This window comes from Phalacrocorax carbo, chromosome Z (genome assembly GCF_963921805.1).
Source record: "Phalacrocorax carbo chromosome Z, bPhaCar2.1, whole genome shotgun sequence".
NCBI classification, from domain to species: domain Eukaryota; kingdom Metazoa; phylum Chordata; class Aves; order Suliformes; family Phalacrocoracidae; genus Phalacrocorax; species Phalacrocorax carbo.
Genome location: NC_087548.1, coordinates 20,097,936 through 20,123,516, shown reverse-complemented (window position 1 = coordinate 20,123,516; position 25,581 = coordinate 20,097,936). Strand labels below are relative to the sequence as shown.

At 36.8% G+C, this 25,581-nt stretch overlaps 1 protein-coding gene across 1 annotated transcript in view; it reads right to left on the bottom strand.

Annotated features, from left to right (window-relative positions):
• ITGA1 (integrin subunit alpha 1) overlaps nucleotides 1–25,581 on the bottom strand; it is a 69,559-nt gene that overhangs the window by 8,056 nt on the left and 35,922 nt on the right. Inside the window, exons 7-23 of the mRNA XM_064438732.1 lie at nucleotides 22,888–23,036; nucleotides 21,008–21,158; nucleotides 19,257–19,422; nucleotides 15,004–15,077; nucleotides 13,201–13,345; nucleotides 11,867–12,009; nucleotides 10,419–10,562; nucleotides 8,709–8,963; nucleotides 8,147–8,277; nucleotides 6,577–6,740; nucleotides 6,251–6,387; nucleotides 5,156–5,266; nucleotides 4,516–4,601; nucleotides 4,177–4,312; nucleotides 3,114–3,194; nucleotides 1,273–1,349; nucleotides 449–538 (exon numbers count right to left, since the gene is read on the bottom strand). Of these exons, the coding sequence (XP_064294802.1) occupies nucleotides 449–538; nucleotides 1,273–1,349; nucleotides 3,114–3,194; nucleotides 4,177–4,312; nucleotides 4,516–4,601; nucleotides 5,156–5,266; nucleotides 6,251–6,387; nucleotides 6,577–6,740; nucleotides 8,147–8,277; nucleotides 8,709–8,963; nucleotides 10,419–10,562; nucleotides 11,867–12,009; nucleotides 13,201–13,345; nucleotides 15,004–15,077; nucleotides 19,257–19,422; nucleotides 21,008–21,158; nucleotides 22,888–23,036 (2,240 nt within the window). The remainder of the gene's footprint in view (nucleotides 1–448; nucleotides 539–1,272; nucleotides 1,350–3,113; nucleotides 3,195–4,176; nucleotides 4,313–4,515; nucleotides 4,602–5,155; nucleotides 5,267–6,250; nucleotides 6,388–6,576; nucleotides 6,741–8,146; nucleotides 8,278–8,708; nucleotides 8,964–10,418; nucleotides 10,563–11,866; nucleotides 12,010–13,200; nucleotides 13,346–15,003; nucleotides 15,078–19,256; nucleotides 19,423–21,007; nucleotides 21,159–22,887; nucleotides 23,037–25,581) is intronic.

Below are 25,581 nucleotides of genomic sequence, written 5' to 3'. Positions count from 1 at the left end.
AGTTTATGTCTGAATTTATAAAAGCAAACCTCTGAGAATCTAAAATGAAGGCTAATTTTTGAAGCTGGAAATCAAATACCACACCATGCAATATTATAGTGATACAAACTCATGGCCATCAGAAAGCTGGAAGTATTTGCTTTCTTGTGTATCTGAAATGCCTTTGAATGAGTAGAACAAAGTACAAAAATAAAGAAAGCTGCTCTTGTACTCGCAAACTGCAGATCAAATTTAAATAACGAAAGCAGATAAAATGGAGGTACAGCAAGATAGGGACAGTGACTGCTCCATTATTTCAATTAAGCCTGGGCTTTCTGTTCATAAGCCTAGAAGCTGTAATTTGTAGATACTAACTATGCACAGCTCAACAACAAAAGAACACTATATTCTCTTTGAACACCCACTATTTACTGTGCTAGTGAATAGAAGTACAGAGAAGCATCAGTACCTTATAAATATTAATCCTACTTCATATTTTACTGGAATTGAAATGTGTCCTCTGTTGTCATTTAAGGTCTCAGGTGGTTCTTCGCTGTCACTAAAATAAAACAACATATGCCACTGAGATCAGAGTGTGATATATCATCACCTACATATGCAACACAACTACTGGGTGGGAAGGTATCTGAAACTCAAATACCTACAGCTCTGGGTGTGAAAACACACTACCCATTTCAGTTAATCACTATCTCCTAAAAATAAATTCAAAAGACTATTTCAGTAACTAAAAAGTTATGTCCTGCACCAGTCCCAGCTCAAAGATGCACCTTTGTTAAAATTAAAGACTGGAGTTGAATGAACAAAAAAGGATGAAGTAAAGGCCACTACTTTCACACCACCCCTGTATTTTGCAGGGACAGCAAACACTGAGGACTAGCCCATTCCTTTACTTTATCACAGACAACTTCTGTAATGCTCTTGCTCTTTGAAGGTCTGACATTTTTGTTTAGCATAAAATGTGATTCATGCTAAAGTATGAACAAATTTTGTAACAGAATAAACCTTTTCTGAAAGTAAAACTACTGGAAATTATGACTTATTTGTAACTCTTAGGCTCTAAAGACAAACAGCTATTTATTTAGTCAACTCAGTTCACTGCCTGACCAAGTACCTCTGTAAAGCTGCCAGCTCTACAGATTGTTTAACCACTTCTGAGTTCAGAAAAGTCATCCTTGTTTTACCATGAAACACACACCTGTAGAGCTTTCTAACAAAAAAAAAAACCCAACAAACCAAAAACCAGAAGATAAACAAGCAATGATTGCAACTAACCTTGTTGCATATACATGAACAGTAGCATTTTCCAGGAGATATGATGCGTTGAATTGGAATGATATTTTGAAAAATATCTGTTTCGAGAAATACATTACACATTTTAAAAGGAAAAAAAAAAAAGACATAAAAGCAAACTAATAAGGTTTGATCTGATGAAAAATGAACAAAATTTTGCTACTTTTATCTGTGGAATCCTTATTTGCATTTTAACACTTTTCTCTGAATAGATCCACTTTTTAAAATTTGTCCCATCAAGGAAGATTATCTAATAGTTATTAAATAAAAGCCTCAAATTTTCAGAACTGAGAAGCCTCAGTTAAACTTATTATATGGTATATCAAAAATCCATAGCTAAGTAATTCTTAATAGAAACCAATTGGTCTTGCAAACAATTTACCAAAACCATTTTTTCCGGTGAATGAAGAAACAAAGCTTCAAGGACTGGCAATTACAGTGGAGATGAGCTGCCTACAGAAGGCTGCTGGAATATAGTAAGACAACTAGAACACTGAACAGAAATGTTTACAATGTAAATAAATGACTACTAGGTCTCACAAAAATTCCCTATTCATTTTAACTAGGGCAAATTGTCACAATATGGCACTATACAAGATTTGGAACACGAAATCCCAAACATGTCCCTTTACACATCCTGACACTTAAGTGTAATTTTATATGAAGCAAAAGTTTTACTATTTGTTACTATACAAGATTTTTCAGCTCAGACTTTTATTTTTCCTTTGAAGTGTACAAATCTTTATTACAAAGTGACCCAGAGAAAGTTGTCCTAGATATTTTTTATATTACAAAAAACCCAAAAGAGCCAGGAAGAGGATTTAAAAAAGAATTTATTAGGGATGCTTATCAGCGAATCAGAGATTAATGATTTCTGAATGCAAATGAGAGTATGACATTTCTAAATCAAAAAATCTATAGCTGCAGCCAAACTAAGAAGCAAAGCATGAAAGGAAGATGTGAAAAATCCATTAAAGCTGGGAATGTCACATTGCAGGCACTGGCATTGGGTAGTATGCTTATTTGGCTGCAAGAAAGTAACACTGATTTAATTCCTACAAGTCCAAGATACAAGCTGGAATGTGTATGTGGGAGACAATGTAAGAGGACATCTCTCCCAATCCTCCTTCTTTTATGCATCTGCAATACAGACCTGATATCACAGAGCAACAGACAAGAAACTGCCAGGAAATACAGTTAGTCTTATTTGAAAGCAGTTTGATATTTCCCAATTTAATATTGGAACTATTTAATTGAGGCTCAGATGCATATTTTCAAAGACTAAGTTTAGCTAAAGCTTCCTCTGTATTTCAACAGGAGGTACAGACTTACCACTGGAGCTGTTCAAGCTTGAGCACGATTTTAAGATCTGGCTTTGGCAGATCCAGGTTAGCATTTGCACATACCAGCTTATTCTCTTTGCAACCATATGATTAAGTTTTATATACAAAATAACTAAAGTTATAGACTTCAGACTGTGGAACGCCACTGCATCTAATGTCTTATCAGTACATCCTAACCAATGTCCTATACTTCTGGAGACAGACCCTTCTGGCCAGGTGTGCCACTTGCTTTCTGAGAGTGTCAAGGTTGGCAATATGCACCTTTTACCTCCTCACATGCCGCAGCTGACTGCCCAGGTACTGAAGACCTGATGTTTTCCTATCTGGCTCAGTGCAGTTCATATCAAGGGTAGCTTGGGAAACATGCATTGACAGGTTTAGGGGTGAACAAAAGAGAAAAGAAACTCAGAGGTGATAGGGACTTCCCTGGTCTTAGAACAATGTGGAGCAACAAGAACTTGCATGCAGGGGGATTTTTACCTCTTCTGCAGGTTTTAGAAATGGATATCCTACTTTACAGGTGATGTTGTGATTAGATTCACAGCTATCTTTCTGTATATCCTGAAGGAAAAAGAAAATGAAATCATGACCTTGTGCAAATTCTTTTTAAATTCTGGCAAAGAATCAAGGGCTTGTTGAACATATATACCATTGGTCCTTTCTGTTGTCAAAACAGCGTAAGAGCCAAAGCCTTAATTGAACTGGAACAAAAACTGAAAGCCCCAACTTCTGCAAAATGATTTCCACCTATGGACATCTACATCAATTAGTAGCCATTATTGCCTTCCAGTGAAAGTGTTTGGAACATTAGCTATTATGTACAAACTGGACATCATGCAAATTAGCCATGGGTATAGCAGATCAACATATGTATAAGCACAGAGTTTTTACGTGTAATTTTGTAAACGTGGCCCTACTTGGCAATAAAAGTGACATTCATACTCGACAAGTTATTGTCACAGTATCAGCAACAGTGCTATGGGTCCCTGACTTCCAATGTGCAACAGTAGGACTGTTGATTGGAAACAAACTTCTCCTAATGCTTCCCACCTGAACTGAGATGAATACGCAGCATATCTGTTGAGGCAGGCAGAAATCCAGCTCCTTTGGAAATGCTGTCTGAGGTAGATATAAGGCAGGCACTGATCTATGCTGCCCTATCAAGGCAGTGCTTTCTCTATATACGTGCAAAAGGAGAATTCTAGAGGCTCAGGAGCTGTACTGATGAACGACAAGGCATTTCTGGCTCTACAGATGTACAGAAGATTCATGGGGCTGACATTCTTCTAAGATGCAGGCAGTTACTGTCTAAGTGTCATTGGGAAACTTGTGTCTGTAGTTAACGAAGGCTAGGCAAGAGTCCACTCAGGTCAAAATAAATATTTTCTTTTAGAGGGATAAGTGAGGACAGCACTCCCAGCGAATCTCTTCCAATCAACAGAGATAATTCCAGAGCAGTGAAATTCAGGCTCAATAAAAAGGCTTTCTCAGATGTCTCTAGAATATAGGTTATGATAAAGGTGATAATGTCAAAAATTCCTACCTCAATGCCAGCAAAAATAATATTTGGAGAATACTGAACCAAAACCCTGGTATTATAGGCACTGTCTTTTTTGTTCTTCACAGAGAGCTGAATGGTGAACTTATCATTGCGTGACTTTACAATGAATGGAGAAGAGCTGTAAAATAAAGTAAGAATGTTGGACATCCTAACTTTTGAATTTGTTTTTAACATAAAGAGGAACTTCTCTCAGTGTCCAGACTATACTGTTTCTGATTTGGAAATTATGCCACAGCATTATCTTATTAGAGAATAGAATTTATAATTTACATAGAAATTTTGTACAGATATAAAATGATACAATAAACCCAGTGTAGTTACCTGTCTCCAGCTATGCTTGCTTTTACATTCAGAACAAGATCTGAAATGCATTTATTTTTCGCTCCACAATCTTTTGTGAAAGGAATCTGCAACAATAGTATTTTAATTCTCAATTTTATTACATTTATTATTAAAAATAAATACTTGCATTTTAATTTATTATCTAATAAATGTAAGGTCTTCTCCTTGACAGTCAAATAAGTCTTCCCTAATATTAATCAGTTAAACATGCCAATATCCTGTAAAAAGCACAGGTGAAATATAACCTTGCTACTCATTCCCTTCTAAATTGTTCATCTAGATTAGAAAAAGAGGCAATTGTTGAAGTATGAATGACGTCAAGCATTATCAAAATTATATGACTAACCTTCCCCTGCTCTATCTATGTAAAAAATTACAATAAAATTGCTTATACTTTCTTCTATTTTCAGTTAACTATGGACAGCTTTAAAACCCCCAGCTGGTTCCCAAGCACATTGAATCAAGCTTTTCACACCTGAAGACTCATTTAGAGGAAACATCTTCTGGACAAGGTCAATGAACTCTTTAGCCAATTTGTGGACAATACTTTCAGCTTTTGTGTGGGCTATGAATTTTACCTTAAATACTTTGTTATTAATACAGAATCTTGCTGACTTACATATTCAGATACTGAATTAGGCAAGCTGCTATCAAGAACGGGTCCACTCTCTGGGTCAGAAAAATTGAACTCCAGCAAAACTTTCACAGAGTCCTGAAAGTCAGGCTTATCCTAGAACATAACGAAAACAAAATTGCTGTTATGGAAATTCACTTTAATATCAAAGGAGGATAAAAAAACCAAAACAATGCTGAGGTAAAATATTTTTCAGTCACACTGTTGCCATCCTTGCTAGAGAAGCATTTGCGTGCTTGCAACTGATGATAAAGCATTCAATGTGCAAGCCGATCCTTTTAAATATCTACTAATGTCTCTGTGCATCTCATCTGATCATAAAAATGTCACATAGTCTGAGCATATCCAACACAGTTTCATTTAATAATGCCTCAGAACAGTCAACTCATAGACTTCCCTCTTTTAGTTGTGCTTAAAGGATCAGCAAGACAAACAGCAGCAGTATCACCTTGTGTGAAGTCAAACTGAGGCCAGCTCTTAGGAGATTTATTGCATAATCAAGCAAACTCTGGGCATCATTTATCATCAGCTTTGAATTACGATACAACCGTGAAGTCACTAAGCATTTTAAATGTGCGCATCTTACAATATAGATCTCCATTCACTCTGCACATTAGTTACAATCTGGGCAATTTCATACTCACAATTACTAATTACATTTCTGTTTTGCAGTTAATAAGTATTCACTGTTCCATATCTACTTTGTGAGGTTTTTACTACATTTTAGAAAGCATCATTGCACCAATATGCAAACTAGAATTCCAGCTCACATGCTCCTGCTGAGTTTTGAATGCACCTAAAGCACTAAACACAAGAGCCGCTAGGTTCCACTATGTGAGCTATGCTCTTTCTTAAGACAGAGACAAACAAAGAGACAAAGGTAAATAGGCTGTATATATAAGTAAATAGTTTATATCTATATACTTATACAAATACATAAACCCTGAGTAGTAAACAAATCTTATGTACACTTCTTAAGATTAATTCTGAATGCAGATTTTGTTATCCAATTTACAATTAACGGAATGCATTTGGGTTATTATGTCAACATGAGAAAAACACTTTAAATGATTTACTTGCCAACATGTAGAAGTTATGTTTAATACATTCTGACCCTTTGACAGTTATATTTTTTTGCATTTTCCTCTCATGGCTTTCTGTGAACAAGCTTCGAGATATTTGTCTTTGTGAGTCAAGAGTAATCCAATACTGCAGGCCTGTGAAGGAAGTTGAGATCAATATTGTGAACCAATTTGCCTCTGCACATTCATTTTTCCCCAAGTATTTTAAATGCACTTGGAATATTGAATTTAGAAGAGTTATGTTCCATTTTTGGAGAAACAAACGAATGCAAGCATAGCAGTTTTACAGCATAATGTTCCATAGCTTAGTGCTTATCTACTTACTGGATTCAAATGCATCTTCCTTTGACTTTAGTCTGGTCTTAAAACAAATTGTGGCATTTATGCATATTGTTTTTCTTTTATTTATCTGACAATTTTGTTGTTGGATATTGATGCTTTTGGGTGTAAATTGCATGGAAACATTTACTTCAGCCACATCACGAGACCTTAACAAAAACACAAAGAGAAAAAGTGCCTTGAAAATAATAGCAGTAATTCTTTTTAACTTAAGAATGAATTTACAAAATGTGCAACATTCAACATTAAAATACACATATGTGATTGTCTAGACATATAATTAATTAACTATACATTCTATATATAGTACCAGTAAACAATAAATTACAGATAAAATGGTCACATGGTTTCTCCACAGTGCTATACTTGTCTTGGAACAGATACCAGATGAAAGGAAATATTTTCAAAAGCATTTAAGCAACTCTATACACCTAGTCCCATTTTAAAAGAGCCTGAAGGCCCAGACCAATCCGCAAGGGTATCCACAGATGGACATATTATACGCAAGCTTTAGGGTAGTGTGCCATATCTTAGGCTGTGGGTAGATAAATGGGCTTTGATTCACTACCCATTTGCTTCACTTCAACTCCCCTTCACCCCTGTCCTTGCAATGCATTCCTGCCTCTCCCTTTGCTCTGGCTTGGTTCCCTTTTGGCCTCAAGACAGAGTGTGCTGGCAGAAAATTTAGTTGGCAAAATAGCTGTCTTCAGATTTGTGAGCTAAACAATGCTGTGAAAGGGCATCTCGTGCTCACACATGGAGGTTTTAGAAAGACAAACTACCAGAGGAAGGTGAGGAAAAGCTGGCAGCTTGAGGATGGTAGCAAGATCTGACAAACTCGATCACCTAGCAGGCAAGTTAGGTGGAAGAGCAGGACAAGGGAAGCAAGGAGTTGGCTTAGCAATTGCCTTACCACAGAGAGAAACAGTTTTAGTTGTGCTTTAGAAATGAGGGATTATATGTTACCTTGTTTATTTATCTTACTGGTATTTTTCTCTTCTCCCTTAAGAAATATATTGCTTATTATGCCACCTGAATCATGCTCTTTCATAAAAAAAAATGAATTAACTGTTAACAACAAAGTGTAGTTAAATTTTTCAAAGATTTTCTGTACGAAGTTAAACTAGAATTTTCTCATTAGGAACTCATGAGTTTTCTTAGTGAGCCCTTTACATTTGAACCTGTCCTTGGTATTGCTAGTAAGATAATATGCAATATACTGTGACAAAGAGAACACTCAGGTTTGTTTTTTTTTTTTTTTAATTTGACTTAGTGCCACAAATGGATTCAATTTCTATTTTGGATATAGCAGGAGAACAAGGTCTTCATACTATGCTAACAAGGTTTCTAAAACATTCCTACATTTATTACTGTTATCCATTAAGCTTTGTACTCGTTCTTCCAGAGACACATGAAAATATGAAGATTCACAACCAGTGTATGAGATGAAACCAGTACCCTCACAACAGTCCAAACAATAGTGCATGCAAGTTACATCGGTGTCCCAAGACAAAGGGTTATTTTCTGGCCTGACAGCTGCTATGAGTATCCGTACCAGAAGAGGGCAGCCCCACCAAGGCCTCCAATGGTGACATCAATCAGCCCGTCATCGTTTAAATCCATTTCTCCGTGCACAGACTGGCCGAAAAATTTTACTTTTTCCCCATCTCCACCTGATGCAATACGCTATAAAAAGCATTAAGTGGTTTATGCAGTGTATATTGAAGGATTTTATAAGAACATTCAAGACTTATTTGTTGGCAGTTAGATGGCTTTTAGACTCTTTAAACATATTAAATTTTCATTACAATACTCCTAAAAGGGTTACCATGGTGACGAACACTGTATAAATTTTCAGAATTATAAAATATCTACTTTTCTGGCTGTACAGAACATTTCAGAAGGTTTCTAATAAAAACATGCAAATATATTTTCTAACATTATTAGAGTCAAATTCAGTTAAATTGGACTGAGTTGAAAAGTACAGAGCATTTTAAAAACTAAGCTGTCATGACAGGTGAAGTCAGTTTGTTTCTATGATGGGAAAACATGTGAAAATAGGAGTTTTGCTACGTACACTTACAACAGCTGCCAACATGTAAAGTTTCACTTCATACCTGTGAATATTTTTTACTGATTGTGTTGCCATGGCCGTGATAAATATAAACAGCTCCCCGATGATCATCCTCTAAGGGAGAACCTATTACAATGTCATTATATCCATCAAGGTTGAGATCCTTCACTGCAGCAATTGCGGTCCCGAAGCGTGCACCACAAGGCTCATTCTTAAGAACTTTACAGGTGTCCTGTTTTAATGGCGAACAGCATGTTTGCTTTATAGGTTCGAGACTCATCTGATATTCAAACTTTGTCTGTGAAAGAACAGATTTGGAGTTTGTGGATTTCCATCAACATCTTAGCAATGCAGGCTTTTAAGAGCTCCTGTCCAGAAGACAAACTGATGAATTAAATGAAACAATTATATCCTCTTCCTAGTGATTGAGTGCATTGTAGAAACTGATTCTGTAACTATAATTCAGATGTTCTTTCTGAGCACTTGGTGGGGAAGATACTCTTGCTCCCTCTCTGAAGGTTCACCTGCGAACCTCTAACTTCATATTATATGAATATATAACTCTAGATGCTTCTGCATATTTCTTGATGTTAGAAGTTCACAGGAAAGTGTAGTATCATAACAATATTTGGATGTTATTGTAAATAAACCAATTCATTCTTAAGATAGTGTGAAGAGTTCTTCTAAAGGTATTCTCTTAATCTGAGAAGTAAGTCAAGTTTCTGACAAAACACAGATGGCAATACTGTTATTCCAGAACAAAAGACAGCATTTCTCTCACTTAGACTGAATTCTGTCCTCAGTAGACACATATGCCATAGCCTAACATCTATATTCTTCTGGTCCAGTGTGTATCCTAGATCAAAAACACACATACAGTATGGTGTATAGCCAAACCTTCCAAGAGATTGGCCCCATGAGTTCCACGTTAGAGATTAGCAGCAGCAAGCAGTTGCTGCATCTCCTTTATCTGGAAATGGATAAAAGAAAGCACGGGAAAAACAAATTTCAAATTCTCACATTACTGGAGGACATGGAATTCTTGTTTTCTTGCTGACCCTGTTCACCAGCAATTTTTTGTTAGCAACATGCATGTAGAAACTGGAAGAGCTCCTTGTCAAATAGATCCAGTCTCTTTAAGTCCTTTTCTTGCAATAGTAATTTAGGAGACCATCATTGTCAGGACATACTTTGATAACTGCTTAATGCTACAAAATGGTTCAGGATTAAAACAAGAAAAAAAGAAGAAAAAGTATGCATGGACATTGGAAGGAGAGACTTAGCAGATTAAGAAGTTGAGGTGTAGCTGGTATATTCCTCAATCTACTTGTAACATGGTTAAAAGCTGTTGGGATGTATGGGGTTTAGCTCTAGGTTGGTATGCAAGTCACATGGATACAGGCACACACTTTTTTAGGATAGATGAGCCCTATTGTCCCCTAATCTATGAAGGCAAAATGAAAATGCGATAGAAAACTAATCCTATAAATTTGCATCTATATCATATTGCAGCTTACAGGATATAGTGCTTAACTATTCAATATAATCAGTTAGAAAAAAAAGGTGAGAAAACAAGAGTTTGGGAAGAAAGTTCTCAAAAATGATCTGTATTATACTATCAGTTATCAAAATCATGTTTGTCTGTTTTCAGCAGGTAATCTTCCCCAGCTCAATTTATCATATTTCTTTAAAATAAGGATATGAAGACAGTAAAGAACATGTTCTGTTCCTGGCCAATAAACATAATCCTTACCTTGTTCAGACCATAAACATATACTTTCCCTTGTTCCTCTTTCTCAGTCCCCATATACGTAGGTGCTCCAACAAGAAGAAGGTCTGTAAATGAGTCCCTGTCAATGTCAACTGTGGTAATAACACCTCCAAAGTATGACCCAATCTGCAGGAAAATGTAAGGTATGAATCAGAGACAGTCAGGATCATCATGCAACATTTCCTATTGAGAGACCTGTTTTACAGTTTTTTACAACAATGCCAAATGTTAACCATTAGGCAGAAATTTTCTTTGCTACCTAGAAGATCATTTAGGTCTGTTTGCATTTGAAGCTTGTTTTCAGTTTTAGGGTTTGTTGTCAGATTTTTTTTATTTAAGAATGGTCCATTCAACTTTCATCTCTCCTGAGTTTGAAAGATGGAAATGGCAACTTTTATCTTCTACGGGGAGTAGGACCTCTTAAGACAGCATTTGACTAGAAGTGTCTTGGGGAAGCTAGTTTTCTTCTCAGTCCCAACAATAATACATAGAAGGAGCAAAATCAGTGGTCTTAGGCTTGCCAGGTGAAAAAGGTAGGATGGTGAACAAAAGCTCCAAGACAACACAGTGCAGGCAGTCTCCAAAATTCCCAAGTTGCCACTAAATGCAGAGGAACAAGATCTACACAAAGAGCTAGATGCATTCATAGATTGGGTACAAGGTGTAGGTTACATTCACTTCACAACTAAGCTAGACAACCTGCGCTTCCTTTACACTCAACACGAGAAGCAGTCCCTTCTAGTGCAAGATGCATCTCATCTCACAGAAGACGCTTCAAATAGGTCAGATCCCTCAAACTTTAAAAATTATTACTTTCCTTCATTTGCTCTAAAACGGTTGATTGATTAGCTGAGTTGCAGACATCAGCTGTAAGTGAAAATTAGGTAACCTGAATTCTCCTGAAAGAAGCTTGTACTGCAACCTGGGAAGACCCAAGTAGGCAGGTCTTTCAACCCTCATGTGCATAATATTATATACCATCTTTAATTATGTGATTACATGTTGTTTTTTTCCTGCAGGAACAGTTCTCAGTGAGCTGCTACTCAATACAACAGGCAGCTATTCAATATTTCATGCTATCCCAGCTGATGCTGTCACAGAACCTTGCTTGTCACACCTGTTTCCTGCCAGTGACATACCCCTTCCACTCAGCAGACAGAGAAAATTGCAGGTACAGAGATGGCTACAACCACGTTGACACTGCTGAAGATTTTAACCCTCAAAGGGAAAATTTCCAAGAGTCTCTGACTACTGTAGAGTCCACTTGCCATTACTTACTACACTGGAGCATCTGCCTAACCTTTCTTTCTGATCTTGCTTACAACTCCCACTTTCATTTGCTCTTCTGATACAGAGTTCTCATTTGAAATAATTATTTCTATTTCTCATGCCATATTCCTCTCATATGTTAATCACGAGTGCATACTTACTTGTTCCCCATTTAACCTCTGAAGTACTTGTACCTCTCTTCCTTCCATTTTATAAATGATAACTTGGCCAGTGTGATTGTATCGTGGCTGTCCTGCTATGTACAGTACACCTCCAGGTGTCAATGCTGAATTCACAGTATATCCTAGGAAGCAGAAAAGAAGTCAGGACGCAGTATACACAGAATGCATCAGAAATACTTGCTGTGATTCAGAGCCTCTTTAAGGCTTATTCTACAACTAGATGTTTAGCCTTACTTATGCTACAGAAAAATAGCAAAGGTAAGTAAAAGGGCTGGATTCGTATTTGCCTACAGTCTCAGAGTCATAAGCACCACTGTGTATTAAACCTGTTCATAGGCTGGTGAGTCATGTTCACTTTGCTATTCTCACACAGTGTGTGATATGATGGTACTGATGAAATAACTCATAAATAGCTGCTTGAAAAGCTACTTGCAAAGAACTGTTGTCACCAGCTTACTGTCAAACTGACAGAATCTTCCAACTGTGATTCGGGAGGCATTTTGAACCTAGCCTTGTTTAATATTAACAACAGTTTTAAAGCTTGAGTGAAGGAAGACTTAAAAAATTTGCAGATGAATCAAAACTGTGGCAGGGTTGCAAGCATTACAGAAGATAGGATCTAAATTTTAAATTACTTTACCAAATCCGAGATATAAAAAAAAAAAAGCTAATGGCATTCTGCAAAGATGACAAAATATCTTAGGGAAAAAGAAAGAAATTATTCTAGTGTTGACTCTTTGTCAGTGAAATTGTGGCTTTAATGACATAAGAGATGAAACAGAACAATAAGGTGTAGAAAGCAAGACCCAGATGAGAGATCAAGGCCACTGATGCTTTTTGTGGAAAAGGGTGAGAAGAAAACAATAGCCAGCCACTATGAAAAACAGTATTACAAAGAAGATAGTGGTAAACTGTTGTTCTTGTCCATTGAGTGACAGAAATCAGCTTAATTTTAAGCAAAGATTTAGACTGAATACTGTATAAAACTTTTTAGCTATCAAGGCATAGAAAAACTTGAGAAGAATACAAGAGGAATATACAAAATCTTCTCTGAACAGATTAGACACCTTTATTGGGGAAAGTCTATATACACTTAGGTCTGTAAGTGTTTGGACTAGGTTTTGTTTTAGAAGTAGTAATTTTTTTAAAAACTAACAACAAAATCATGCAGTAGACATGTCCATATATTATAAATTTTCCCAGGGTCCTAGGGTATAAGATGATATTCTGTAAGATGCTCTTTGTGAATGAGGTTTGATAGAGGTCTTGTAGCATTTTTCAAAAAGCATTATAAGATGGGCTATTTCTCTTACCTAGATAGGCTGCAAGGGGTTCATTTTTTTCTGACAGCCTGTCACGAAAAGTGTCATTAGTTGGCATTGAAATACCACTATCCTTCACCATGAGCACTGTGCCATTCCAGTCATACGCTCCAACTGCTCCAAGCATGATCCAATCCTTATGCAGAAAAAACAAAAAGCCTGTTCTTTGTATGAACCATCTTTAGACATTCATTGATCATGACACTCACATTTGGGTAATGCTTCCTGTATACTTATATATTTAGCCCTGCTTTTCTTGTTATAGTATGGCCCCTACAATCATAGTACTTCTCCCACTTTCTGTTGAATATGCACCCAACTTGGAAAAAAAAAAAAAAAAGCCTATTCAGGAAAAGCAGCAGAATGAAACAGCTCCTACAACTTCAGCCCACTATTCCAGGCCAAATAGAAAGACAAAAGTGATTTAGCAAAGCTAATCAGAGAATACAACACTTAAATGCGTTATCCAGACAGATTTTCAGAAACCTGAACTTTCCTCTGTTGAATCTGAGTCTTTCGTATTGTGCAAGAGCCTTTTGTCAATGAGAAATGGTTTGCTGACCTTTCTTGCCTAAGGGCATGCACGTAGCCTTCTAGATAAGACAGACAGCAGAGTCCCTGAGTCTGTCAATGCACCAAGGACTGAAGACCCACTTCTGAAGTGAGGTTCTGATGATAACAGGTCAGTAGTTTGGGAACCTTAGGAATATGCTCTACCAAATAGATAATCTTATAAACAATGCTGAGCTGTATAGAAAGCCATGTTGAAGGTTTTCCTATGCATGTCAGTTTGTCCTGGGTTGCTTTGTGTTTGTTCAGTTCAGTTACTCTCCTATTGTGTTCTTTTCCACTGTCACTAATTTTTTATATCTTTAAAGCTTAATTCTTCCCTATTCTTTTGATCTCATGTTAAATTTTAATTTCATTTGTGTACACTGAGCAGATCATCACAATAGATATGTTCTGATTTTTCAAGAATAAATAAAATAGGTAGGCAGTGATTTTCTGCTAATACAAATTCCCAGGGATTTTTGCATCCCAGTTTAATAAATATTTAACCCCTGAGAAGTGAGGTATTCAATGTGTTAACAGAACTAAGAACATGTTGTGTTACTAGTAATGCAGATCACATCCATGACAGAAATATTCTTTTTATGTCTCTTCTGTATCAATTTCACCGATACAATGTAATATCAATTTATACATTTATATTTAGTGAGAACAGTTTTATAGTTCATAGAATCAGAGAATGGTTTGAGTTGGAAGTGACCATTAAAGATCATCTATTAAAACACTCCTGCCATGGGCAGGGAGGTCTTGCACTAGACCAGGTTGCTCAAAGCCCCGTCCAACCTGGCCTTGAACACTTCCAGGGATGGGGTATCCACAGCTTCTCTGGGCAACCTGTTTCAGCGTCTCACCACCCTCACAGTAAAGAATACCTTTCTACTATGTAATCTCTTTTAGTTTAAAAATGTTGCCCCTTGTCCTGTCACTACAGGCCCTGGTAAAAGGTCTTTCTCTGTCTTTCTACTATAGACTATTCTCCTGATAGAAAGTGCTACAGAAGCATTAACTTTAGAGTTCATGTGAAGAAGGTACTTAAGCTTTCATTGTTTATAATAATTCTTTACACATATTTAAAAACAAAACAAACAAATCTCAACCACCTGGATTATGCGACACTTCCAACAGCAAACAGGACTGTACAAAGAATCCTGAAATACTCATTCCAAATTCATGCATCACCACCAAAAATCTACTTTGTAAAAGAACTGTTTTCTAACAGTTTACCTGAGAATAATGAGCACTGAAACCAGCTTGAGACATTTCCATTTCAAATGAAGCTGCCTGCTGGTCTGTTGTTGCTATTAAACAGAAAAAATTACATTTCAAAAATAAATTAGTATCAATCTGAAAAAGTGTCTAATAGAGTAATGAAAATGCTCCTATGAAAGTAAAGGGTAGCAAAATTAACTAGAATATACAGTGAATATAGTTTGCCGTAGATTTTTATAATAAATATAGAAATTAGGATCTGTGTTAAATGCTACCATTAAGAATGAGAGTTTCCATTTTAAGATCACGTCTCAGAACTTGTCCAAGAAATATTTCTGGGCTAAAACTGGCCAGATTTGACCTCAGGCTGATGGTAAATATGTTTGGAATGTTTGATTAATATCGTTAAGCCATTTTCCACTTGAGCTAAGCAAACAGTAAAACACCAGCCATGTAACCCTGGCCCTGTATTCAAGCAACTAAAACTTCGTAGGCAGCTGACAGAACTTTAAATGAAAACCACTTGATGTTTGTATGAACCTTTGCAAAAAACAACATAGGAAAATCTCAGCTATCCAAGATTCATAAGGCTCAGGGAAAGGCTTGGGAACTATAATCCTGCCCAGAAAGTTACATTTAAAATCTTCCTGATTTTCTTAAGTGACTTTGAATAAAAGAGGTATCAGGTAATTAGTACTAGTTTCAGTATCTTGTCATGTAGTCATATGCTAGTTATTAAACCCTGACAGGCTACTTTGCTCACAGGTACACTTGAAATATCATCAGGGAAGAGAAAAGTCTGCCTCTTCCTCTACTTAAACGCAATACTCAAGGACTATTTTGCCACCTTAAGCACCACAAGTAAAGTAACTATATTCTGCATATCTGTTCCTCCTTGAGAGCAAAATATGGTAATGGGGAGTAGAGGGGAACTATGAAATCTGCTCTATGCTTGTCTAGGAAGAGTTCACAATTTGCTGCCAGCTGAGTGCTGATGTGAACCTCCAACTGTGTGAATTAAACTGAGGCACAGCAATCCAAGGCTGCATGAATTTCAGGCATCTGGATTATTAAATAATACTGAACTTTTGATACTCAGCAACTAAACCACAGAGGTTGCTCTCTGGGACATGATGTCTCTGCTAATTGTTGGGATTTATGGCCAGGCATAGGAAGGAGATGTGATCTCAAACACAAAATGTTTGACACCCAAACATAGGCCATCATGTTTTACAAGCTGTAGCTGCTTTGGAATTCTGAAAAAAATTATGGTCCTTTTTAAGCATAAAACTCTTAAGTTGCGTATTTGCTGATAAACAATATTTTCGTGCAGTAAAGGATGGTCCTTAATGAGCTGTGAAAGACAGGACTCTCACAGTCTGAGGCAGAGGACAATGCCGGTACTGTTAGTGTGTGCAGCTCTGAACGCTGCAAAGATAACGGTTCCCAGTCTGACTTTCCATTGAGTTTAAAACTGCTAAGCATCCTACAAAGAATATTTTGTGAAAAAACATTTGTGCCCGCCTACAGGTTGGATAAAACATAAAATTGCTGTTAAAACCAGAAATCCATGCCATGAGACACACAGGCACATGTAAAAGAATATGTGTAAAAATCCAGTGGATGTCAAGTGTGTGTTTTTGCTGGATTGGATTTTTCAACCCTCTCTCAATTTTCCTTTGCATTTTTAAAGGCTAAAACCAAAAAGAAAACAAGGAATCCAAGAAAAAATCAAATGTACTATTATACTACCAGGGAGGCTATTTAGATTAAGAATTTAAACAGATTCAGATACAGAATTCCAAGAATCAAAGTTCCTGTGACCTCCATCTTATGCACAGAAGTTAATTTAGCTGCAGTATAAGGGATTAATTAATCTTTTCTACATTGCACACATCCAATAAACTGGATTGTCACCAGAAAGCTGGAACAGATTTAATCTGTTTTTCTCCCCTGACACAGTAAGTCTATGGACAAAATTCTCCTAAAATGCTTTGGGAGGGACAGGAAACCATGTCTGAAGACTCAACAGAAATTGATTTAGTCACCTTCTTCTATCTCCAGCCTTACCAATCCACTGGAGCAACTCAACCTTGCTCTGTTTTGACATAAAGCTACAACCCCATTTCCAGTTTCCATTCTGACTTCCCTTGCGGGCAGACTGTGGGATTTCTGGGACCTTCACAGGTGTAAGAGGTGATTTCTTATATCACAGGTGTCTTGCAGAAATCTTGGCACAGACTCTGAGTTCCTACTGAAAATCTGGAAATCAAGAAGCCTTTTGGGAGTGGTGAAATTACCTAGCTTATCTCTTACTGTATGGATGAAAAGAATTTTCCACATTTTTTGTTTCAAATATACAATTTTTGTAATACAGCCAAATCTATATAAAAGTTGAAAATAAGGCAAATATATCAAGGCACAAATACCCTAAAAGTTTATAACAGGTTTATATTAAAAAAAATAGTAATATCCAAGAAGTAGATATTTGTTATTGCACCTTTTGCAGAAAATGAAAGCTCAATTCAAGGAGTACTGCAGAACTTGTTGATACTTAAAGAGGTACAAGATGCTTGAAGTACCAAAATACTGGAAGATGTGAGGACAAAAATTAGTCATCTCAAGAGCTGACTATTATATAAACAATTAACATTTCTACAGTTTAACTGAAGATTGGTTTCACCACTGTCAAGATAACTACACTTGTTTGGATATTTGATTACGGTATAGAACTTGTTTAGTACTCAAATGTTTTATAATTTCTTCTTATGATTAGAGGAATAAATTACTAAAGTCAATGGACAGGTTAGAGTTCATGATATGAAGCATTCCCCATTAGCAGGGAGTTCAAGCCAGCACAATTTACTCCACTGTTTGGAAGCTGGAGTTTCATGTGGCAGATAGGCACTATCTAATGGCTACTGATTGTTAAAAGGGACAAGGTGGAGCATGACAAAGTGAGGACTGTCTCTTCCAGTGACATCTGGTTGTTAAAGGGTTGAGCTATGTCATGAAGCCTTGATTTTGAGTACACAGATGTCCAGAAACTCAGTCATGTTAGGTCCTTCATCCGTTGTCATGACTAGCAGTTAACTTTTTATTCTACATCCATTACATTTAATAGGTGTAACTAACAGATTTTATTCTACTAATGAAAGACAATGATTTTTCTCACTGTTCTAGAAGTACAAATTGAAGACTAAGTTTTCAGGGACTTAACAAAAGAACTTTGAAGTACACAATGAAATTAAGGAGACTAAACTTTGGGCTTTAGGAAGATTAAATTCTCTTCAAATGAATTTGTTTCAAATTGAGGAAACAAAATCTTCCTGAAAGTAAAAAGATAAGAACATAGAAACTGGGAAAAAATATTTTGTAATGATCACCTGAAAATTGTAATATTTGATCAAGCTTAATGGTACACTAAAAATCCAAACTACCTAAAGATGTCTGAGAAACATAGCTCCAATTTAAAAATCTTTAAAATGCTATCTCATATTTGAATTATTTCTTGACAATCAAGTCAACATTATCTTTTGTTCCAGCTGGAAACTACACTATTCCAGCTACTTGGGGAGTTGAGATGTTGAAAAAAATAAATCCAGAGAGATGGATGTTTTCTTTTTATGATACAAATCCCTTCAGAGTTGGCCAGTATGATTTACAACTAATAAACTCAGTCTTCTGTTACCAGTAGTGTGCTTGAAACAAACAGAAATTTGGACAGCATTGCCTAATCTGGATAGAGAATGTAAGCAGGCCTTATGAGACAATGACTTTTTTTGGTGCTAAAATCTGAGTATCATGAATATTTCCAAAGGAAAAAAATATATCTTGTCAACTCTATACACCAAGTCTATGTTAACTTGTATAGCAAAGTAATATGTTGTAATTAATAACTAACCAAAAAGAGAACCTAAAGGTATAGGCAGACGAACACATGGTCATGGGGTAATCAGGATATGGTGTGGCAATACTTTTTTACATAAAGGGAAGGCAACTTCATGTTTACACCAGCTAGAAGTGTAATGGTTACTTATCATTTCAGGCTATTGCCTCCATAGGCTCTAACCCATCTGAACATATTTCACATAATTATCTATTTTTTCATGTCTATTGTAAAATATTTTTATGATCAGCATGAAAAAAATACCTGCATAATACACTTTATCAGCAAAATACATTGCTAAGAAAGATAAAAGCAGGTGGTCTTCTATTTGCATCAGTTATAATGCACGCATGAAGGAAAAATTTAAATAATGTCATACCTTCCAGGGCAAATATTCTCTCTCCAAGTGCTTCAACAATAGTTACAAGAGCTAATTCATCTGAGACATTGAAGAAATGCTTTTCAGTAGGCTTACTGGCAATTGATTTTATTTCCTCTACAAATTTCTCAGTACTTAAATTTCCTCTGCTGTAGCTACCAAGAATCTAAAGAAAATTAAGAAAAAAGAAGTCAAGGATACATTTCATAACCTGTTTTAAAAGATTAACTTTGAGGCAGGTTGTCAGAGAATATTCAGAAATCATAGCTAATGTTAAATTTTTCTATTAAAACCTCCCCCAAATTTCTTTGAAACTATTCTTTTCCAACGAGAACAGAACTGTGTGAGGGCTCAGTTGTTTTTCTGAAAATATCAACAATAGCAAGCAAAGCAGCTGTATGGTGTAATGTCTGCTATCCTCAACTGTCTTTTTTTCCCTTCCTTACAAAATTCTTATGCTTTATTCTATGATTCTATGATTTGTTGAAGTAAGCCTTAATTTAGGAAAAAACCAGCACACCACCACTCAAACCAGAATACACAATTGCACTGGCTTCTGCATCAGTACTGCCAGTTCTTGTAGATGCAGTACAATGCAGTATATAAGCAATTAATGAGGCATAGGATAATTCTTTCTTGTGTGCAGATTTGCCCTGTAAATACATATAACAACAACACTTGTATTTGGTGCTAACAACTCCATCACAGGAAAAAGACTTTAGGTTTGGTCTGCAGTTTTAACACCACTGCTGTACAAACTCAGGATGCCTCAGAACAGAACAACTCGCTTCTCCAATTCCCAGACCAGCAAGTATTTTTCATAGGAAGAAAGTGCTCTATACAGTTAACTTGCTTTGAGAGGGAAATAAAAATCAAACTCCCATGTTCTAGCATTCCTGGACACCGGAGTAATTCAAATTCTGTTCTAGACAAAGGTTTTATTGCTAAAAGTTATTGCAGCTTCAAGGATGATTTTTTCTCTAAAGATCTCTAGATTTACAAAGGCAACTACTGAAAATTTGTATGCTGCTGGATTCAAGATTTTCTTTACGTCTTTCTGTAAATTAAAGATAAAATCTCTCTTGAAATTGTATGGTTCCATACCACCTCATTGTACCAAAACAGAGAGAGATAGGAATGGAGAAAGAGCAATCTAACGTACCTTCAGAATTAACAAGGAAAAACAGACGATCTGAGTATAGAATACACACAGTGGAGAGTTCACACCAGATCAATCATTAATGTTTCCATATTTCTCGATACGGGTTAACCTCCACCATGTTTATCCTCTCATTCAGATACTACACTTGCTCAACATGAAAATGACAATTTTAGAATGCCAGCACACGGAACAGCCATAATAAACCTGGGTTTTGTTGATGATTTACATTTGCTTTTCTTTTAAAGCAGGTAATGTGTCTATAGAAATTGTTCAGAAGATTTGAACTAATCCACCGTATTCAATATTGCTCTTAACAAAAAGGATTCGATTTTATACTGCCCCTCAAACACTTTCTGCTTTTTCTTCACATGAACTCACACCTGTCATCACCAGGAAGACAGATTGTTTTTTCTTATGTGCTGTAAAATCAGAAAGCAAATGTTTAATGTTTCTTTCACCTTCTTTTTCCTCTCTGCAATGATTATAGTTCCATAAATATTCTGTGAAATGGACTTTTTAAACAGAAATTACATTTGGAAGATGAAACATGCTGTTAAGATTCTGAATTTTCCCATTAAATTTCACTTACAGCAATAGCAAACCTCTGAATGTTTTCATCTTCACAATTATCAATCACTTCTTTTAATCTGTAGTTGTCATGTGATTCCCCATCAGTCACAATAACCATTACTTTTTGAACTCCTCTTCGTGCGCCATGAGCCTCAGTAAAAGCCTCTTTCCTAAAGGGAGCATAAAGCGTTTGGAGAAAGGCAATGTCAGCATTTAGCACATGCATCATATTTGCATAGGCAACCATAACAAAAAGACTTTATATTAACTAAGAAGCAGGAAAAGATTTATATTAACCATGAACAAATACAAATGACAACGATTGGTACTTACATGACAGTTCACAGCCAAAGGGTTTCACAAGCACTCATTCATTATTCATTCATTTGAGAGCAACAGCAGAAAATACAGTGCTGGATAGTAAAGAATTCTTCCCCTCTCCAAATAAGCTTCTGGCACCTTAAAACAGCTTTTGGTAGCTTAAAAAACCCCAGCCAACATGCCCCCAACCCAAAACCCACATGCAAACCCCCTACCTATTTACACCCTACAGCAGCACTTCAAGCGGTCAAACTATTCGGCTACCAGCACACCTCTGCACATCTACAGCAAAACTGGGTGTTGGTGATGTGGCAGAAGTAGGCTGCAGCAGAGGCAGGTGGGGGTGAGCGGTTGAATTCTACAGCCACAGAGGGTCAAAGGGTCACTGAGGTTTTGGGCAGCAGCTCACCCAGACTCTGGAGGGGACCAGAAAAGGCAAGGTTGGATTAGGGCTCTGGAGGATAAGGAAGGAAGCAGGGCTTCCTCTTTTTAGAAAAACACTGCAGAACTGTACGACTGGCCACACAAGTGAAAGCTAAGATCTAGTGATGGTGATGGCCAAAAGTGGATGGATAGGAAGACTGCAAGAACAAAGGAAGCTTCTGCTGATAGTTTCTGTATATACAAGCCTGCAACAGTTTGTGGTGCACAGGGACTTTCTGAACCACGTGTGGTTTCTGAGTATTTTGCAATTCTTAACTGGCTCTGCTTTCATGAACTTGTTCAGATTCCCTCAAGCTTCTGCTTGTATCTAAGGAAAACATTACTGGGGAATATGTAAGAACTTCATTGGATTTAAGATATCATATCAGCAAAACTTTGGTCAGAAAATCAAACAGTGCGTCAGGAAGATGCTGCGTATTTCACTAAATGGTTGGTTGGAACGGGCAAATGCAATCTTTTATGGAATAAAGTCATGCTGTCATGCTGGAAAAAAAAAGTAGAAAAAGAAAAAAGATACCAGGACAGCATTGTACAGTTAGAAAGTGTCTGAGAGATTTTGCATTTACTGTTCGTTCTACAAAAGTCAGATTTCATTTTTCTCATAAAGAAAGCATTTCTAAATAATGCTATTGCTACAACAGACCTTTAATCTCCCAATGACCCAGAACCTTCAGAGACTTCAGATATAAAATTTCTAGGCTTTCTGACAAGTGTGAGCTCAAACCCTGTAATAATCTTAACTTCAGAATGAAGACAACATAAAAAGTTCTATTTTTTTCCTGTTTCCTCTGAAAAACTTAATTTCCTTCATTCCTCTACACACACATCCTACCTGCTCTGTGTGGACATCAAAGATTGTCAGCCCTTTACTTAGGACTACAACATTGCTCCATGGCTCATCTCATTCCCTATTTCCTCTGTTCAAGAGACAGAGTTGCTTTTCAGGGTGCTGTATACAACTGCTCTAGATGCTGGACAGAGTCTGTTTATCTACTGCTTCCTAAATTTTGTTTCCTTAGTTAAAATGAGTCAGATGTCAGCCACATAATATTCTTAATTTATTAAATCAGAACTGTCAACATATCTGTTTATGTTTGTTTCTACCATATGCAGGACAATATTTTGTGAACGTACCTTGCCGTATCTATTCCCAGGGCTGTCATAGTTTGTGTGCCACCCCGCTGTTGTATTCTTCTGGCTGCAGCCATCACATCTTCTGTTGTGGTGTATGTATTCAGGAAAAATTCATGGACTACAGTCTGTCCATACTGAACAATTCCAACCTGAAATACAGTTCAGGTTAAAAATCAACTACCCTCAAAGAAAGCATCTGTGTTTCCTGCAGTGGGGTAAATGCCCATCTGTACCTACAGCCAGGAAAAGAAATTAACTCTGTGTGTTTCCCTCATTATAAAATACCTACAAGCATTTGAGCAAGATTGGCTAGAAGACACTCAATCTCATGAAACATTTTGAAGTTTCTAAATTGTTTTTATTAAAAATAGGAACAAAGCAAAAGCAGGCTCAGCTCCTTGCTCTTCCTGACTTGCAATAATCTGTGCCATACCTCTGCTCTCCTAGAAGCCAAGGCAGATCAATGCCCTAACCACTAGTCACAACTTCTCAGAATAGCTTTCCTTATAGCATAAGAAGGCACGGATTCTCTCAGAACTCTCTTCATTCTATGCAGATATAATACTCCTACATCTGATAGTTTATTTACCCTAAACCTAGCTTAGAAATAGCATGGCAATGACAAATTTAGGCCCTCAGGGTGAGAGGAAGACCCAAGTATCTTTGTCTTGATGAAGACAGCAGGGTAGTCTGGGACGTGGTAAGCCAAAGTAAGACACCTGACAAGTGCCAGAGGGGACAATGTGAATGAAACAGTGGCTTCTGGAATGGGGAAGGATGATGAAAAGACTCTAGATGACCTCAGCAGGACAAGTCTTCATGAGAAAGATCAACACATGGGACTGGAACCCAACCACAAATGCCTGAGGGAACCTGCTGCAAAAACAAGTGTGGAATAAAAGACAAGAAATATTCTTAAGTATTAATTATTTTCTCGCATTTGTCTCTGCCAGTTTTAATGTTTTGGCAGGTTTCTGACAGCTTTTACTGGGAAGAATCCACACAATGTTCCATTAGCATATTTCAATTTTACGTTACACATGGCAATTTATAGGTGTTATTCAGGATAATGCAGTATTACGTGGCACATTTATGTCTCACTCATCTATTATTAAAACACTCTAGCATTTAGATACTGAAGAGCAGTAAGACCTCTGGGATGTTTATGCCATGATATTATTTTAGAAGTGGCTTAGTATGCACTTTGCAATTGCTTTATAGGTGGTTTTCGAGGTACTTTCATAGCCTCTCAGATTCTGCACAATGTTTGTTTGCTTGTAGTAGAGTTAGAGCTGGATAAATATTTGATACTGAACATAAATATAACGATTATTATGAAAAGCTAGTTACATACGATTATGGGACTATAATTGTAATGGTAAGTGGTAGCGAAATCTATCCCACTTAATTTCTGTATCCTTTTGAAAATACAATAAAATCTGGAATAACTGATGTAAGTTCAAAGCTACAACAAGTTGCTTCCTTTTAAGATATTTTAATTCTCTCTCGGAGGCATGCCCTCCTCCTCCTGTAGCCGCGAGCATCCAGAGGCTGCATGTTCTTGTGGGTAGCAACCTATTAATCCTGCACAGTGCTTACACAACAGGCTGGAGCACACACTGTGTTACTGCTCAGAGTAGTCATGTGGTACCAACTAAACCCCAAACTGAAGATGAAATCTTTAACCTTTTCCCTCCAACACAACTATTTTGTGGCATGCATCTGAAGTGACATATAGCATAAACTGAACAGGATGCTGCTAGTCATTTAAAAGACTGCCATTTAACTGGTGATAAACAGGAGGTTTTCATTATGTTTGGTCTTTTGGAGCAGAAGGAGTGCATTAAGTATTCCAGAACCATGCACAAGCGTAGTCAGACTGTGCACAAGTGTATGCCAGGGAGCACGCTGCTGTGGATTAATGGTCTCCTTATCTGCAGCTTTGAGGATTTTATTGGTACCAAGGATTAAATCAACTATTGACTGCTGCAAGTGTAAAAAGTATCTGCCAGTCTTTCATGATGCTAGAGACCCACATTGGTGTTGTAATTTTCCTAAAACAGATTACAGGCTGACATTGATTTGTATCATTTCCTATTTGAAAGGAAACACTGTCTATGATCACACCAAATAAATATTTTGAGCATTTCCTTCTCAGGAAGTGAATGGGAAGAACATCTTGAGTCTGGAAAGCTGCACTGTGTGGCATAGCTTGTAAATCAGGAAGGAAGGGGGGCATGTGGTTATCTTATGGAATACAATTGTTCTGTGGGACCCTTCCTCAGCACTAGCTGATCATCATTTTCTACATATTTCATGGCATCAAAGATGAGCCATTCCTCAAAAAAGGGTAACAAAAAGCTTCCCAGAACCAACAAAATGCTACTAGGCTGGATGTTCCAGTCTCCCACAGGATCACAGAATCAAGTCCATCTTGTAAAATTAGAATTACATTTTACAGATAGTAATGAAGGTGTGAGTTTTTGCACCTTTTAATCTAATGAAGAACTATAAATGACACATCTACATGATGCAAATGTGCCTTTACAGGACAATGAACCTGTTTAAACTGTCCCTAAGAATGATGCTTACATGTGTAGTATGATTTGTTTTGCTTCTTTAATTTAAATCTGGAAAATGCAATAGTACTACACAGAAGGACGTAATTTTGCTCTGCTCCAGAAAACCTAATAT